General features: G+C 37.4%; 1 protein-coding gene across 3 annotated transcripts in view; it reads left to right on the top strand.

Annotated features, from left to right (window-relative positions):
- FAM184A (family with sequence similarity 184 member A) overlaps positions 1 to 18,924 on the top strand; it is a gene marked incomplete at its 5' end in the record, with an annotated part of 119,950 nt that overhangs the window by 61,106 nt on the left and 39,920 nt on the right. For all 3 annotated transcript variants that reach the window (XM_082668584.1, XM_082668586.1, XM_082668585.1), the window contains 5 exons: positions 2,872 to 3,069; positions 6,674 to 6,796; positions 14,927 to 15,088; positions 17,291 to 17,412; positions 17,877 to 18,027. In XM_082668584.1, coding sequence (XP_082524710.1) covers positions 2,872 to 3,069; positions 6,674 to 6,796; positions 14,927 to 15,088; positions 17,291 to 17,412; positions 17,877 to 18,027 — 756 coding nt within the window. The remainder of the gene's footprint in view (positions 1 to 2,871; positions 3,070 to 6,673; positions 6,797 to 14,926; positions 15,089 to 17,290; positions 17,413 to 17,876; positions 18,028 to 18,924) is intronic.

Raw genomic sequence — 18,924 nt, 5'->3', positions numbered from 1 at the left:
GTAGCACTATAGTCTGTCTAGTTTGGTAAATCAGAAACCTGGGAGTCGTTCTTGATTACTGTTTCATTAACCCCCTTATCGGTTCCCAAGTCCTGTCAGCTCTGCACCTTCCCTGCCTTCCGTCAGCTCACTAGCCTACTGCCAAGATGATTGTGTTTTTAAAAATGTCAGTCACTGAAGACATTCTGCCTGTGGACAGCAGCTTTAGCCCATGCCCAAGAGTTCCTGCCCACCCTTCCTGATGGCCTCTCTCTTCCTCAGCACCCCTCGCCTTCTTTCTCCTTCCTGCTTCTCTGGTTGAGCCCTGACTGGTACAGTTTTATAGGTAAAAGCTATGATCTATGATGAGGGGGACTTCGTGTCTGAGCTGTGAAACAAAAAGACCTGGGGGTGATGTTGGTAAAAGAACCTTAAAAGTGTTGTATTCAAGTAGGGGCTCTGGTTTCTGGTGACCCCAAGTCAGGGAGAGCTAGCAGAGGGATTGGGATCCAGTTCTAGAACACTGCTCTGAGCCCTGAGCCCCCAGTACCCCCATCCCTGTAGGGGAGGCTTGAAGGGAAGAGCTGACACCCAGTCTGGCCCAGGCAAGAAAGAAGCAGCTGGGAGTTTCTGTTTCCTCTGTCTACACCTTCTGGCTTTGAAAGGAAAGAAAGTCCAGTGCCTTACATTCAAGATTCTTCCCTAGGGCTTTTCCCCCTCATTGGGCGTTGGGAATAATGATAATCTCTTTATTATGTAAAATAATTGCTAACTATAAAATATTTACAGTAGGCTGGGTATATTGCTAAACATTTGGGGGCACATTATCTCATCTTCAGCAACCCTGTAAAATAGGTTCTTCCTTATTGTTCCCATCTCACAGATGGAGAAACTGAGGCCTATAGACGTTATGCACGCATGGTACCCCCAGTCACATGGCTAATAAGTGGCAGAGCTGGAACTTGAACCCAGGTCTGTGAGACTCCAAAACCCATGTTCTCCACCTCTGCAGTGTGCTGCCTCCTATGACGTGAGGACCTTTAATTTCCACCTGGGTAGTTCTAGGGACCTGCAGACTGAGCCAGGCAGGCAGGTGCTGTAGAGGCCAGACAGCAGGATCGCTCTGCCCATCCAGGAGGAATTAATGATACAGAGGAGGTGTGTCTGTCTTCCGAGAGTCTTACAGAGCATCCAGGTCGGGGGGATCTGCTCCAGCCCCTAAAGAGATTTAAAACATCTTTCAACCTCATTTTCTTGAAGTTTTACTTTCTCGTCTTCCTCTTTTGTAACACCACATGAGTTCTTCAAAGAGTAGCCTTCATCCAGTACCTCCATTTCCTCCTTTCGGCCTGGCTTCCCCTCTCCTGCTCTGTTGTACTGGGTCCTAAGGCATCAGTGGGAACACAACCAGCACACCCAAAAGCTGTACGCATTTTCTCAGCAGCACTCACAGCTCTTGGCCGCCCCCTGCCCACCCTTTGTCTCTGTGACGCTCTCCTCCTTCCCAATGGCTCGTGCGCCTCCTTCACCGGCTCCCCTTCCTCCTCCTGCTCCCGAAATTCAGATACTTCTCAAAGTTCTTCCTGTCTTTATTTCCTTTCTACTTTCTCCCCTTGACAAGTTTTCTTGGTTTGCTGGGGCTCCTATAACAAAACACCACAGCCTGGGTGGCTTAAACAACAAACATTAAAAATAAGTAACTTGGGCTTCCCTGGTGGCGCAGTGGTTGAGAGTCCGCCTGCCGATGCAGGGGACGCGGGTTCGTGCCCCAGTCCGCGAAGATCCCACATGCTGCGGAGCGGCTGGGCCCGTGAGCCATGGCCGCTGAGCCTGCGCGTCCGGAGCCTGTGCTCCGCAACGGGAGAGGCCACAACAGTGAGAGGCCCGCGTACCGCAAAAAAAAGTAAATAAAAATAAATAAGTAACTAAAAATTAAAAAAAAAATTTTTTTAAATGTCAGTTTCAGTGATTTCTCATTGCCATCAGAATAGAATCCAGAGGCCTTAGCATAAAAGACCCCTGGTCATCATTTGACCCTGCCTGCTTCGGAGCCTCATCCCTCTCCACTCCCAGCCTTGAATCCTGTGTTCTAGCCACACTGCTCAGCTGCATGGGTTTCCATCTCGCTAACTTCACCGCCTGGTAAACTGCTTCTCAGCTTTCAAAATGCTGGAAATGGTTATGAATGTAGGCTTTTGACATCAGATATAGCTTTGAAATTTTCTCATCTCTTGTTTCCTGGTGGACTTGTGAGAATTAAATGAGAGAATGTGTCATCATCAGCTCAGATGTTTTCTCTTCTGGAAAGCCTTCCCTGATCGATCAGTCTCACTCTGTCTCTCTCTTTCTCTCTCTCTCTCTCTTTCTTTGTCTCTCACACACATCACATTGTTTCCCACCCCATCCAGGTTAGGTTCCTTTCCTATATACTCTCACAACATACGACGCATGCTCCTTTCAAAGAACTTAAAAAATGATACTGCCACACTCTTGACTTTTTCATCATTAGACTGTTCATGCTTAAAAGGCATATAATTGGCACACAATAAAATTGTATTGAATAGTATCATTTGAGTGGGTAAATTGGTAAGCCATTTTGTGTACAACTTTGACATATAGGAAGCCTTTTTCTCTTAAGCCTGCAGATGTGCTGACTCGCACTTGGTTCTAACCTAATAATAGTGTATTTTATCATTTGCTTTAAAATTACTCATTTTGCCTGTGCCACCCTGTCATTTTCTGAGAACACCCAATGGTGTATTCTCATGTACCATATCTAAATCCTGTAGCACTCAGTTCATCCAAGTTTATTTACTGAGTATTCAAAATACTAATAGCAGTAATGAAAAAAGCAGATGCCAATTATTGATCTTTATTTTTGTTCAATTTTAGAAAGTAAATGAGGCAAAGAAAACTCAGCAAGAATATTATGAGATGGAGCTAAACAACCTGCAAAATAGACTGGAAGGAGAGGTGGCCCAGTTAAATGAGGCCCATTCTAAGACTTTGGAAGAATTAGCTTGGAAGCACCACATGGCAATTGAGGCTGTCCACAGTAATGCGATTAGGGATAAGAAAAAACTGCAAATGGTGAGTAAAAATTCAGCTTAGCATTGCATTGTAAATTGGTGGGCTTTCTATAATGATCTAGCTGCTGTCTTGTAATCACTCTGTAAATCTCGGTTCGAAGAGTAACATACATAAAAGTTTTTATAGGGGATGTAGTTTATTAAATTGATATGAGGCATTTCTACTTGGTGTAAGCCGTAATAGAAACACTTGCTTGATCTTGAGACAGCAACATTGGTGTCCTCCTCAGGAAGCCTCACTAGTTGAAGCACTTATTCTCCTGTAGACAGTTTCCTTCCCTGGGAAAATGATCTGTTTTGTTTTGGTTTTGCCCTCAAATAAGTAATCAGCTCGCTAATAGTAATACATGGCAGACGGTAATTATATAGTAGAGAAAGCAAGGGAGCTGACAGATTGGGGCCTTACACTGAGCTCTTTGCTTACTAGCTGCTTATTCTTTGGTCCCAAAAGCTATGCCTGAGGCTCTCTGCATTTGACAGACGAAGATAAGATCCATCTTGTGATATCCCTGTGAGGGTTAAGTGAGGCAAAATGTAAAAACCCAGACATGTCTGGGCATATAGTGATAAATAAGTGTTAGTATTTCTTACTGTGTGTGCCAGACACTGCCGTGATGTTTTACGTTTATTTTTTCATTTAATCCTTGTAACACTGCTTTTGGTTTCCTTGCTGTACCCATTTTACTGAAGAGGAGGTGGAGGCACAGAGGGGTTAAATACTTGCTCAAGCGCATGCAACTAGTAAGAATCAGTCAGACCTTGAATTCAGGTCTCAGGTATCAAACCCTGAGGCATTTAGCCACCACATTGTGTAGGCATGTATTAATGATGCTTGTTAGGTGTTTATATAATAGCACTTGACAGTTTACTGAAAGCTTTCTTGTATATTCCTTATTGTTTGTGTCTTGGAGATTTATGACATTTTTATTCTATGGGTGGTGAAATAGGTTTAATAAACCTAAATGATTTACTCAGAGCCACAAACCTAGTAAATAGAAGAGGTAGCATGTGAATTGAGATCTTCTGCCTCTATATTTCTTCCTTTTCTGACAACCAGTTGGAAAAAATAACACCTAAAGTTAATTAAAAATTCAAAATAAAACTTGTTTAGAATATGTCTATCTAAACATACTGTTATATGTTTATATAACTAAAGACAAAACTTGATGATATGTTATTTCTCAAAGTTGTGGTTGTCCTTTTTTCTGTGCCAGCTCACTATTCCAGAACCAATCAGTACAGCTTTAATTGATTAGTTAATTACTTAAGCGTGTGCGTGCTTACCGACTCTGGGTATATGTATCAAGTGTTCGAGGTTTTATAGTAAAGGATTTAGCAGTAACTGTGGCTTCAGTAATCTTTCCCGTAGCTATTTTTTGTTACTCTTTTTCATTTCTACATTCTCTTTTCACCTTAACCTCCTCCTCTCTTACTGGAATATTTAAATTGCAGGTGCCTTTTGCCTCTCGTTATTCCTCTGTATTAAGTTCTAAGTGCTAGAATCAAGGCATCTTTCATCAATATAATTTTTACCTCATTACTACTCTTCTAATCATCCCTTCACCCATTAAATTTCAATTTCTGAGCTACCTGAAAATCTACTTTCATCCATTTGCATTTCTTACAAACTTTCATTAAAGCATGGTTGCCACAAGGCAGATGACATGGATTTCCTGTATGTGAACATAGTCAAAACCTCTTAGGATAGCCTCATCTTTACCCTTGTCTTTTCTCAGAATAACTTATCACTTGCTGCTTCATTCCTTTCTTGCCCAGCTAGTTCATGTCTGAGCCTAAGCTAAAACCAGCCTCCTTCCAAATAGTCTTTCTCCTATGTCAAATTATCTTTTAAAGAACATTTAGCTAAAAGTGACTTCACTATTCCTTATGACTTAGCTACCAAAAAGGATGTGAATATACAGAGAATCCATGCAGAAAAGAGATAACATAGCAGGCCTGAAACTGCCATCCTTAGAAAACATGGTGCAAGGTTGGCCCTTGGCTGGTGTCTAGAACTTGAATTTCAGGAGGGTTCCCACCATTCCCTGATAAGAATGGCTCCCTGTGCCTAAACTGTTTATGCAAACAATATGGTTTATCCTGAACATGTACTTTCTTTCCTGGAGTCTCGAATTTTGGAACATGCTAAACTGGCCAGCGCCCAGTAAGAAACCTGGTACTAAGTCCCTCATGAGCTTTCTTTTTTCCCCCAAGTATGTTTATTTGGGAAATGAAGTTAATCATCATTAAAGTAGATACCTAACCACCTTGGCTGAACTGACAAAGTTCTGTACCATTTTTATAGACACAAAGGCAATTTTACAAATCCATCCTAAGTGTAAGGATATCATTTAGGGTTAAGGTAAATTTATAAAATAATAATTATAATAATGTATTTGTTATAGTTCTCATATTTAGTTATTTACCAATATCTGAGTCTATGAAAGTTTTCTTTTTTTCTTTTTAATTTTTATTGGAGCATAGTTACTTTAGAGTGTTGTGTTAGTTTCCTCATGAGCTTTCCTAGTGGACATTTCACATGTGTTGTCCCAGCTTGCGGGAGAGTTCTGTGTGAGAGGACTCTTAGAAGCTTGAGGCTGGCTTCCTGCAGACTTTGCCCCATGTGCCTTTTCTCTTTGCTGATTGTGCTTTGTATCCTTTTGCTGTAATACAAATAGCTGTGAGTACAACTAAATGCTGAGTGCTGTGAGACATCCCAGCAAATCATCAAACCTGGAGTTTGTCTTGGGGACACGCAACATAGAACCCTATTTATTACTGTTCTCACCTTACGCTGTAGAAATACTGAACACCTGTAACATACCTTGTTCTTTGCTACCTCCATGGTTTTTGCACATGCTTTTTCTTCTGCCTAGAATGTTATATCTCCCTCTTGCTTCACCACCTTTTCTTACTGGTACACCCCAAACTATGCTTAGGAATTGCTTTCTCTGTGGAAGTTTCACACCAAGCCAGCACTTATCAGTTCCCTATTCATATACTCCAGTACTCCCCATTACATCTAATTTTAATCACATATTCTTTAATGAGCCTATTAAGGGCAGGGACCGTGTCTTTTTGCCTTTGTATCCCAAGTAGTTAGTAGCATGCCTGGCAAATAGTAGGTGTTCTTCAGTAAGTATCAATTTTAGTAGTATTGCTCTTTAGATACTTTAATTTCTTAGTTGTTAATCATTGACCACATTCCAGTGCTAGACCACTGAGTTCCAGAAGTGTTACTAAATTTTGTATTTTTATGTAAATATAAAAGAATTATGAACCCAAGAGATAGTTAGAATTTTTTCTCATCTCACCAAATTATCATTTATATCACACATTTCTTTTTTTTTGACTTCAGGTTGATCTAGACTAGTCAGATATTCTTACCATTTAAAAAATGACTTAACCACTGCATCATAAGTGATAGAGTCTAAGCCCCTAGGATTAATTAGATTCACCATTAACTCTGATATTAATAATTAAGTATAAGACTAACTTGAAGAGCAAGGCATCAAAATACAAAACAGAGCAGTCTTTTTCTTGGAGTCTTCGAAGTATACAATATTTGCAATTTTGTTAATTTCTAAAAAATTTCTTTTTCTAAGGAATTGGAGGCACAACATAAAAAGGAAAAGCTAAACCTGGAAGATGATAAAAATCAGCTTCAACAAGAGCTAGAAAACCTGAAGGAAGAACTGGAAGACAAGCTGAATTCAGCCAATCAACAGGCAAGAGTTCTTTAGGCCAATCATTCACCTATGTTATATCTCATTGATAGTACCTTATTTGGTAACATTGTATAAGTAGATGAGCCTCAATGAAGGTAACATATCTGGAGTAAAAATAATCAAAAACTTTCTTTAATGCTGAAATTTTCATAGTGACATTGATTATATCTCACCAGGTAAAAATTTACTACAAAAAATGTTGGACCAAGATGCTTTTGTGGGGAAAAGCAAAACAAGGGAGAATATCCCGTTACACGAAAGAAAACAAAAGAGTTTTTTCTACCCTTTTGCAAAACATTGACTTTGTATTCTCTACCCTGGATCTTTAGGTAGTGACATCTAAAATAATTTTTAAATTCTATATGAAAATAGTATTGTTTAGCTTGGAAAAGAAAAGACTAAGAATAGAATAGAATAAAATGTTATAAATCAAAAAGTTGTGAATAGAAGAAATGTAAAGACAGTTGAAAAGCTATAATATTGCTTGTTCCATCCCTTGCTGTCCTGTGTCCTGGTTCATCTGCGTCCTAGAACAGCCCCCCTACTGTCCTCTTTTCCTTCCTTTCCAGCTCATCCTTCATGGGGCTCGTAGACTGGTCTTCCTAAAACAAGTTCTTGTCTTGATGTGTCTCATCTTGGCAGCTGTTCCTACCTCACTAGCCTCATCTTTCCCAACAGTCTTTAAGTCCTGCTTTCTCATCAGTCTGCTTCTGCTCACTGAAACCACACCAAAACACATGAGTGCCCCTGGGCAGGCTAATGATTTGCACTCAGTATTCTTTAGTTATCTTTAAACATTTATCCAGAGAAGGTACCAAGCACAACATTTGGATATAATAGAGAATTAATGTTGTTACTGGTATTAGCTCAGTCTCTCTTCGATTGCCCAAGATCATCCACTGCATACCTCTCTCGCGGTCTGTGATCCTTGTGGTTATGGTGTCCTGCTGTCATTAGAAGGTGGTTTAGTGACCATTTGTGTTTCTCATGCACGTGCCCTGGAGTTCTACTCTCAATTCCAAGTGGTTTCAGCATTCCTCCAACCTACATATTATAATCTCACTGAGAAGAGTTCTAATTAATATGTAATTGATTTTGCTTCTAGATACATTCTCAATTATGTTTTAGCACCTTGGTAATATTTTGGTGCTGCTTTAGAGTGGCTCCCAAGAATCTGCCTGCCTCATCCCTCTGTATGTATCTGCCTTCCCTTCACGCTGGGACATTTTCTTTCTTGTCCTACTTTGCTGGCTAGGATCTCCAGAGACAGTAAGCATTCTTGTTTTGTTTCTTGCTCTTAAAGTGAAGGGTGTCAACATTTCACAGTTAATTATGATGCTTCTCTGAAGCTTTATTTTGTAAATGCTCTTTATCAGGTTTAGAAAATTCTCTTGTAATTCTAGTTTCCTAATTCAAAAAAAAATTACAAATTGATGTTGATCTTTCTGCATCTATTGGGAACATACTCATTTTTCTTTAACTTGTTAATGTGGTACCTTACATTAATCAGTTTTATAATTTTAAATCAACTTCGGAGTTCTAGAATAAGTCCTAGTTAGTCATGACAGATTATATATATCTTTTCTATATAATACTAGATTCCGTTTTGTAATATTGATTTTAGGATTTTTAAGCCTAGGCTTAAATAAGATGGCTTCGTACTTTTCCTTCTTTATACCATCCTTTTCTGGTTTTGGAATCAAGGTTATATCAAGCCTCATAAAATGAAGTGGGATTTATATCCTTTTCTGTTCTCTGGAAAAGCTGTGTGAGATTGAAATGCTTTTGTAACCTTAATTGCATTGTGGTTCATGTGAAAACAATTTTTGAAACTTGTTAAGGCCTAGCATTGTGACCTCACACATAAAAGAAGTTTAATGTTCTGAGTGCATCCACTCATTTAATGCAATGTAGTCTGCATTCTGGTTCATTAAATCAAGATTTTAAGCTATTTTCTTCAAATATTCTGTATTCTTTTCAATTTTTATCTTCTTGATCTGTCAGTTTCTAAACACTGATACTATGATGGTGTATTTGCTTATTTCTTCTTACATTCTATCAATTTTTGCTTTGTATATTTAGAGGCTTTGTTACATGCATACAAATATAAAATTGTTTTAGCTACTTAATGAATCATACTTTTTGGCTTAGTCTGTGTTATCTGATACTGTATAAGCTGTCTGGTATATCTTTTTTCATCCACTGACTCTCTGTTTTTCTGCATCCTATGTTTACGTGTGCCTCTTGCCCAACACATATAGCTGCATTTTAAAAAATACCTTGTCAGAAATTTTGCCTTTTAAATAAAAATTTTATTCCACTTACATTTATTGGATGGAAAATAGATACATCTGTGGAAAGATAGGAGGAAAGAATTAGGGGGGTAGTTCATAAAAACAGAAAGTGATTGTTTTAGGAAAAATTAAGGAATGTACTATCTTCATAAGTTGGTAGATCTTGATACCCTTCCAAATGAAATAGCCTCAAAATGTAAGTAGTTCAACTGTGGATCTAGATGATAAATTCATAAATGCCAGAATCATAATAGTATATTAAGGGAAGCTAGTGAGTTTAAAATCTCAGGTGGAGGATAACCCTGTTATCCTATGAAATGTTATTTTGGGATCACCTTTGAAGATAAAATAGTAGGCTGAATCATCAATAATTCTGACCATTATGGTCTTTTAAAATGTACTTATAACATTTAAGTTGTAGATTTTCTTCTGGAAATAAGCTTTTTAAGTGGATATATATTTTTTCAATATTTTGTTAAAATGAAAAGCATTTGGATTTGTTTATTATAAGATGTTCTATCACAGTTGTTATGCTGCCTGACACATGGTAGGAGATCAGTAAATATTTGACATCAATTGTAGTAATATTTTTTGGATCTGTCTCCTAAGGTAAAAGAAATAAAATCAAAAATAAACAAATGGGACCTAATTAAATGTTAAAGCTTTTGCACAGCAAAGGAAACCATCGACAGAAGAAAAGACAACCTACCGAATGAGAGAAAATGTTTGCAAAAGACATGGCCAATAAGGGGTTAATGTCCAAAATATATAATCAGCTTATACAACTCAATATTGAAAGATAAACAACCCAATCAAAAAATGAGCAGAAGACATAAGTAGTCATCCATATGTCTACTTTGGAAAAATGTCTAACAGGCATATGAAAAGATCTGCAACATCACTAATTATTAGACAATGCAAATCAAAAACAATAATGCCACGTCACCTCTTACCTGTCAGAATGACCACTATCAAAAAGTCTACAAATAACAAATGTGGAGAAGAGGGATGTAGAGAAAACGGAACCCTCCTACACTGTTGGGGGGTATGTACATTGGTGCAGCCAAGATGGAAAACAGTATGGAGGTTCATCAAAAGACTAAAAATAGAACTACCATGATTCAGCAATTCCACTCCTGGGTGAATATCCAAAGAGAACAAAAACATTAATTCAAAAAGATACATGCACCCCTCTGTTCATAGCAGCATTATTTACAATAGCGAAGATATGGAAGCAACCTATGTGCCCATCAACAGATGAATGGATAAAGAAGATGTGGTATATATTGGATTGGCCAAAAGGTTCATTCAGTTTTTTCCACAAGATGGCTCTAGTAGCCCTTAGTTGTCTTTAACTTCATTTGAAACAATTTTGTTAGATTGTATGTGACAGCTGTCATATCAATGTGCATTTAAAAAAAGACTTACCAAAATTGGCTAATTTTTATATAGCCATCTTAATATTGAAGATGGAAGAAAAGAAAGCAACATTTTCAGCATATTACGCTTTATTATTTCAAGAAAGGTAAAAACGCAAGCGAAACACAAAATAATATTTGTGGGACTTCCTGGTGGTGCAGTGGTTAAGAATCTGCCTGCCAATGTAGGGGACAAGGCGGGTTCAATCCCTGGTCCAGGATGATCCCACATGCCGTGGAGCAACTAAGCCTGTGCAGCACAACTACTGAGCCTGTGCTCTAGAGCCTGCGGGACTCAACTACTGAGCCCATGTGCCACAGCTGCTGAAGCCTGTGTGCCTAGAGACCATGCTTCACAACAAAAGAAGCCACCGCAATGAGAAGCTTGTGCACCACAATGAAGAGTAAGCCCCCGCTCACCGCAACTAGAGAAAGCCCGCACGCAGCAACGAAGACCCAGTGCAGCCAAAAAAAGAAAGAAGATTTGTGCAGTGTATGGAGAAGGTGCTGTGACTGATCGAACATGTCAGAAGTGGTTTGCGAAGTTTCGTGCTGGAGATTTCTCGCTGGATGATGCTCCACGGTTGGGTAGACCAGCTGACGTTGATAGTGATCAAATTGAGACATTAGCTGAGAACAATCAACGTTATACCACGTGCGAGATAGCCCACATACTCAAAATATCCAAATCAAGCATTGAAAATCATTTGCACCAGCTTGGTTATGTTCATTACTTTGACGTTTGGGTTCCATATAAGTTAAGCAAAAAAAAACCTTCTTGACCATATTTCCGCATGCTATTCTCTACTTAAACGTAACAAAAATGTTCCGTTTTTAAAACAAATTGTGACAGGCGATGAAAAGTGGATACTGTACAATAATGTGGAACGGAAGAGATGATGAGGCAAGCGAAATGAACCACCACCAACCACGCCAAAGACCAGTCTTCATCCAAAGAAGGTGATGTTGTATATATGGTGGGATTGGGAGGGAGTCCTATATTATGAGCTCCGTCTGGAAAACCAAACGATTAATTCCAACAAGTACTGCTCCCAATTAGACCAACTGAATGCAGCACTCGACGAAAAGCATCCAGAATTAGTCAACAGAAAACACATAATCTTCCATCAGGGTAACACGAGACCACGTGTTTGTTTGATGACCAGGCAAAAACTGTTACAGCTTGGCTGGGAAGTTCTGATTCATCTGCTGTATTCACCAGACATTGTACCTTTGGATTTCCATTCATTTCGGTCTTTACAAAATTCTCTTAATAGAAAAAATTTCAATTCCTTGGAAGACTGTAAAAGTCACCTGGAACAGTTCTTTGTTCAAAAAGATTAAAAGGTTCAGGAAGATGGAATTATGAAGTTGCCTGAAAAATGGCAGAAGGTAGTGGAACAAAAGGGTGAATACATTGTTCAATAAAGTTCTTGGTGAAAATGAAAAATGTGTCTTTTATTTTTACTTAAAAGCTGAAGGCACTTTTTGGCCAACCCAATATGTATATAATGGAATATTACTCGGCCATAAAAAAGGATGAAATTTTGCCATTTGCAACAAGGGATGGCCACAGAGAGTATTGTGCTTAGTGAAGTAAGTCAGATAGAGAAAGACAAATACTCTTTATGTTAATGCTTATATGTGAAATCTAAAAAAGGAAAACAAACAAATGTATATAAGAAAACAGAAACAGACTCACAGATATAGAGAACAAACTAGTGGTTACCAGTAGGGACAGGGAGTGGGGAGGGGTTAGATGGGGTATGGGATTAAGAGGTACACTCTACTATGTATAAAATAAGCTACAAGGATATATTGTACAGCATGGAGAAATATAGCCATTATTTTGTAATGACTTTAAAATGGAGTACGATCTATAAAAATATTGAATCACTATGCTGTGTACCTGAAACTAATATAATATTGGAAATCAACTATATGTCAATAAAATAAAAAATAAAAAAATTTTAAAATAAAATAAAATTTATAGGGCTTGATATGGTGAGTGTATAGCAAGTGACTCAGGTATCTAGCTTAGGTATTTGGACAGATAATAATGCCACTATTGGAAGATAGGAATCTGTACTTCCTGTAGAGGAAAAATACATTGGATGGCAAGACATCGAGTTGTTTGTCTATGCTGACTTTGTGGTGATTGTGAGACATCTAGGCTGGAACTAAGTAGAGTGTGCAGGCTTGCAGCTAAAGATCGGGCAGTTCTGGAAGCCATTTAAGTAGAAGAGCTTACCCAAGGAAGGGTAGCTAATGAGAAGATTGCTGGTAACGAGAAGTGCACCAATATTGAATTAACAGAGCCAGGAAAAGCGATTGAAAAGGAGAAATCAAAAGCATGAGAACAAGGATTAGTGGATATCAGAAAAGCATGAAAGCAGACACTTGCAAGAAGGTGGAAGTGTCAGTGTCAGACAGTGATTAGGATCAGACTGTGAGGCCTGAAAATGTTATGCAGCCAAGAGTTCTCTGAGGACTTACCTGTAATGTCAGTAGAATAGTAGGATAGAGGCCAGAGTTAATAGGTTTAATCTGAATCATAGTGGATGACAATGCTTTCTTAAGACTGTATGTAAATGGAAGAGAAGAGGAGAATGAAGTTAGATTCTTTCTTCAACCTTGTACCAAAAAAGTTCCAGGTGGGCTAAGCATTGAAATGTAATATTAAATCATGAATATAAATACAAATAAAATACAAAACTCAAGTGACAAAATACAAGGACAAAGAAGGCTTTTTGAAATATGATGGCAGTGTCATGAATTAAAAACACAGAATATTTGTACAGGTATCAAAACACACCATAAGCAAAATTATGAGAGGAGAAACTGGGAGGGGTAGAATAGGTGATTGGCAAATTGTGTCAGTATTGATTGGTACCTAATATTTGTATGTTGCTTTCTAGTTAAAGAACCTTTTCCCATATATCCTTGAACTTAATTATCATAGTAACTCTGTGAGGTAGGTATTTTTACTGCTGTTTTATACTGGCAGACCCAGAACTTGAAACTAGATTTTCTCCTAAATTCAGTCCTCTTTAACTCTGTTAACAGTCGCTTTTCTTCCATTCATTCATTCACTGCTGCAGAACACATTCTGCAAGCCAGACCAACACAAAAAGTAGAGAAGATACGAGTAATCTATGTAGACTAGGGAAATGTGACATAAATACAGTGACAGAGAAAATTTTACAGCATTGTAAATGAATATTATTTACAAATATGCTAGTTAATTTTCAAATTTAAGGAAAACTGATGTCTTCCTATGGGAATTTAAATTTCTAAAATGACTCAAAGTAGTTGAACAACCTGGCCAAACCAATTATAGCCATGAAAGAAACTAACTAGTCCAACATGTATCTAGAGAGGCACTAGACCCAGAGGATTTTAGTGGATGAATTATACTAAATTTTCAAAAAACAAGTAAATCTTAGCTATGAAAATATTTCAGAGCCCAGAAAAAAATGGAAGCTCCCAGCTCATTTTATGAGGTTGGCATGTCTTTAAAGATACTAACAAGATAAAATGCTACCATCACTGGAATTGTTCAGCATGTGCATATGTCTGCATGGAAAGGAGACAGGAAGTTGGGGGCAGGGGATTTCAGGTCAGAGAGGGGATTAGAGAAGGATTTTCAGTTTTCTTTGTGATGTCTGTATTTACAGTGAGAAATACTCAGGTATTATTTTTTAATTACCAGTTGTCATTTCTGTAGAGTTTTGATAAGCTTAGCTGTTTTATAAAAATGAGATTTTTACTTCGTAATATTTTCTTAGATAATTGAAAGTATTTCATTTACTGATTTCATAATAGTTCTCACTACTTGAGGTCTGCTTAATCAACAAATTGTCTATTAGCTCCTAATTTCAAGAGTGTGTGAATTCAACTCTTAACAATTTCAAGACACACATTTTTTATGGAAACATAGAGATCACAACATATCCTAATTTAAGCTACATTTACCAGTTTATCAATATTGACCTAAATCTGTCACTTTTATAAATAGATGGAGAACAGGGCTCAAATGAAATATAAGTGATTCAATTTTAGAGAGCAGTTTAAAAAATATTTTTGTCTAAAAGATCCTTTTTTCTCAATCTTGGGTATGATCTTTATCTTCAATTCTTTTTTATAGTTATTTGATTATATGATAGAACCAGGAATTCACAGGAGCTTGAGGTATCCATGTATTTACATGGTTGCCATGACAAAGGGAAATCATAAATATAGAGGTCTTTTCAAAAAACAACAAATGAAGACTATCATGGTTGAGTGCTTCTTCCAAATTCATCAAGAAAGATCCATCAGTAAAATTACATCTAAAGAAAAGACTTTAAGAAAACAAACGTGACTGTTTGCTAGTCCATTACACTGAGGTGTATTAAAAGTACTGTATTTACTTGCAGATTGGCCACCTCCAAGAAATGGTAAGCAAAAGTGAACAAGGTCTTGGCTCTGCAGAAGGACTCATTGCTAGTCTTCAGGACTCCCAGGAAAGACTTCAAAATGAGCTGGACTTGACTAAAGGCAGGCTGAAGGAGACCGAGGATGCTCTATTAAATGCTGAGGTAACGTCATTATCCTGTTATAATCTAAACATCAGGGAGGTAAAAATATAATTTACTTTGCTTAAAGTTTATTACAAATATCACATTTGTATATAATTATTATTCGTTTCCTAGGACTGCCTTAACAAAGTACTACAAACAACGTGGCTTAAAACAACAGAAATTTATTCTCTCAGAGTTCTGAAGATTGAAAGTTCAAAATCAGGGTGTTATCAGGGCCATTTTCCCTTTTAAACCTCTAAGGGAGGATCCTTCCTTGTCTTTTCCAGCTCCTGGTAGCCCCAGGCGTTCCTTGGCTTGTGGCAGCACAACTTCAATCTTCTCTCTGTCTTTGCATGGCATTTTTCCTGTGTCCTCACATCTTCTTGTAAGGACACCAGTCATACTGGATTACGGGCTTACCCTATTTCAGCTTGGCCCCATCTTACCTAATTACATCTTCACTGACCCTGTTTCCAAATAGCATCACGTTCTGAGGACCTGGGGTGTTAGGACTTCTACATATCTTTTTGGAAACACAGTTCAATCCGTTTACAGTTAGTACACACAGTTCTTTTACTGGTAAGAGTTGAACTCTCATGCATAGCAACTAAGTGATTCTCTGCGACCTACAGATTTTGGAAAAGATTTGTCTTTACTCTTCAGGGTCATGAAGCAGAGCAAATATTTAGACTGCATTAGAAGGTAGAGAAATAAACCATACAACTAGGGGGACAGTAGCTAGAGATTTATCACTTTTTCTTTCAGAGAGATGGTTTAAGGCGTGGGCTCTGAACTCAGATTGGTTGGGTGTGAATTCTGCCTCTGTCACTTAGTGTGTAACTTTGGGCACGTTACTTTTCTCAGTCTTAATTTCTTCATCCACACAATGCAGGAGAGGCGGGGGATGATGAGAATGCACGTCACACTGCTGTTGTCATAACTGACTGAGGTAAACCATTACAGCACAGTGCTTAGCAAGATAGTAAGCACTCAGTAAATGCTGCCTTCAAATTTTATTTTTTTAGCTTAGAATTGGATTCAGTTTCATTTCTTTAAGTTCCTTGCTCATATTTACATTGTTCTTCTATCAAATAGTAGAACATAATAAAAAACTTAAGCAAAACCTTATCAACTGTTCATTTTCTGTTCTGCTGGACAAATTTAATCGAGAAAATATAGGTGCTGCATCACAGTTTACCATAACTTTGAGTAAGCTTCTTAAGAGCAAGTGTTTTCTTCTTTTCCCACCCCAATAATGTCTAATAAAGTGCTTTGCATTCAGTAAAAGAAATACTCTTTGAGAAATTCTACTCCATTCAACACTGTCTTTGGTGGAAAAAAATAATTCTTAGAGGCAGAGTACTTAGTGAAAATGACAGTTGGCTAAGATGGCTGACTTCAGGTTTCAGTACTTACTGCTTACTAGCCAGGTCAACAGTTTCAGCACTGACTTGCTACTTTCCCATCAGTCTGGATATGCCCCTCAACAATGCTGCAATGTGCTACTGGCAAGTGGGTGATCCAGAAAGGGTCATTGTGTTAACAGAAGGATGAACCATCATCTCTTCCTTTTCCATTGTACCCTAAGAGCAGCTACACTGCTGGCAGGGATCGATGGTTGCCAGTGTTGTCCAAACAGGTCATATCCAGCCCCAGGCTCCAGAAAACCACTTGATTTATGCTACTCTACAGAGATTTCATATATATCATAATAACAGTAAACCCATGGACCACTGGTTTGAAGTTACAGGATGAAAATAGAAGCCTAAATTTCTCATGATTATTTTAATCACGTCAGTGAGATACAACGATAATGCTTAAGCTTTGTAGATAGCATACTTTTGATATGAATGGGAATGAATTTTAACAGTGTATCTGCCTAGGTAATGTGTGTACAGGTGAAGATAATTGAATTCTTAGATACCTATGATATGGAAAATTTAGTTAAGATTATTCATTTAATGCTGACTTTAAACTATTAAAATAATTTGCAAACTTTTAAGCCTTAATAAAATATAGTTTGCACAAGGACATTTAAAATATTAAATGGGTACCATGATTTTATTGTCAGAAAATCTCAAGTAATTGTCATAGATAGCACTATCAATTATTGTGCTGTAGAATTTAAAAGTTGTAATGCAAGCACTCTGTTATTTGAAATAAGCAACAGTGACTTTGCTTTTGAAGACTAGTCTTCATTGAAAAGTTTTTATTCTTCAGAGTGAGCTAGAACAAGAAAGGCAACAGCATGAAGAAACACTTGCTGCCATGAAAGAAGAGGAGAAACTGAGAGTGGACAAAATGGCCCATGACTTAGAGATAAAATGGACTGAAAACCTTAGGTACATTCTTTACTCAGTAATGTAATCTTACCTATACAGATGTGCAGAAAATGGTTTTCTGTCATATGGCTTATATTGTCTCGTTGTTGAAGCTGTAGTAGCAGCATTTTTAATGAATTTTTCCCATGATTAATTGCAGAGAAATTGGAATTCTCTTTTTCTGCTTAAATATAGATTACTTTTTATTTCATTTCCTGGACTATAACATAGGAAGAGTACTCACCTGAAGTCAGAGGACTTATTGCTCTAGTACCTATTCTGCTGTTAATAATTTGATAAATAAATGATCTTGGATAAGTTACCAATTTACTTTATGGTCCTTAACTATGAAATAATCACCTCTTATTCTGAGTTGGCTTTTGAGGAGGATTAATTAAATGCTTAGGAAACCTGCAAGCAACTATACTGCAGTTATTGAGAGGAATAATTCTCTTCACAAATTAAGTGCATTTGTTCTATTTTAGACAAGAGTGTTCTAAGCTTCGCGAAGAGTTAAGGCTTCAACATGAAGAGGATAAAAAGTCAGCGATGTCTCAACTTTTGCAGTTGAAAGAGCGAGAGAAAAATGCAGCCAGGGATTCATGGCAGAAAAAAGTAGAAGATCTCTTAAACCAGGTAATTAATAGTCTGTAGATTATGGAGGTTCATTTTCCTTGACATTCCCTAGCTACAGAAATAGAAAACATTGTATGTTAATTCACTGTATTTTGTCATTTTTCATAGGGCAAACTTAATTTTTTAAATGTATAAAATCAAGGAGACATGAACTTATGAAACCGTGTGCTAAATAATTATGTTACATCTGCAGTCCTAAATACTGAGAAGCACTTACAGTTTTTTGGATTAATATTTGAAATGAATGCATTAAAGATTTTAAATGGAAAACTTCTATTTTTTGAAAGTATAACATCTTTTTCCAAGCCATTAGATATCATTTGGGCAGTGGAAGGTAAAATTTATTAGATGTTATTCTGATTTCCTAAACTTACCAGAAGTAATTTACTTTCTCACCAACGGGAAGTTGCCTCTTATGCTTTAAAATGACATAAATGAAAGGTGGTTTTCTAAATCTGTCTTCTTATGTCAGGCTTGTTATTTCCAGAACATTTATAACTATAATTAAAAGAATTTGCACATTTTCACTCATTTACACAACTTCTAAATTTATGAATTCTTAACAGTCTCCTGCAAAGCCAGTAATTAAATAGGACTGACTGCATGAGTCACCACTTGATAAGCAAGTGCAGAACTTGGACAAGAAGCAGCTCAGCAATTTAGTGCCAGAAATCCACTATTATCTTTCTATTGTGATCATGATGGATTTCAAAATAAACAGGGCAAGCTTTTTGTTAGATTATTTATTACACAGGTACATACGTGCAGTGCCTTTCAAGAGCACTTTGAGCCTGCCAATTTGTGACTGGTATTTCATAATAACTTATAATGTTACTCTGGAAAGGGAGTATACCTACATGAATATTTATGAGCTTTTGTGAATAAATAAATCTGAAA

The sequence above is a fragment of the Grampus griseus genome (assembly GCF_964374135.1).
Source record: "Grampus griseus genome assembly, chromosome: 13".
In the NCBI taxonomy this organism is placed as follows: Eukaryota; Metazoa; Chordata; class Mammalia; order Artiodactyla; family Delphinidae; genus Grampus; species Grampus griseus.
The sequence above is the reverse complement of the archived record's forward strand: the minus strand, read 5'-3'. Positions and strand labels throughout refer to the sequence as shown.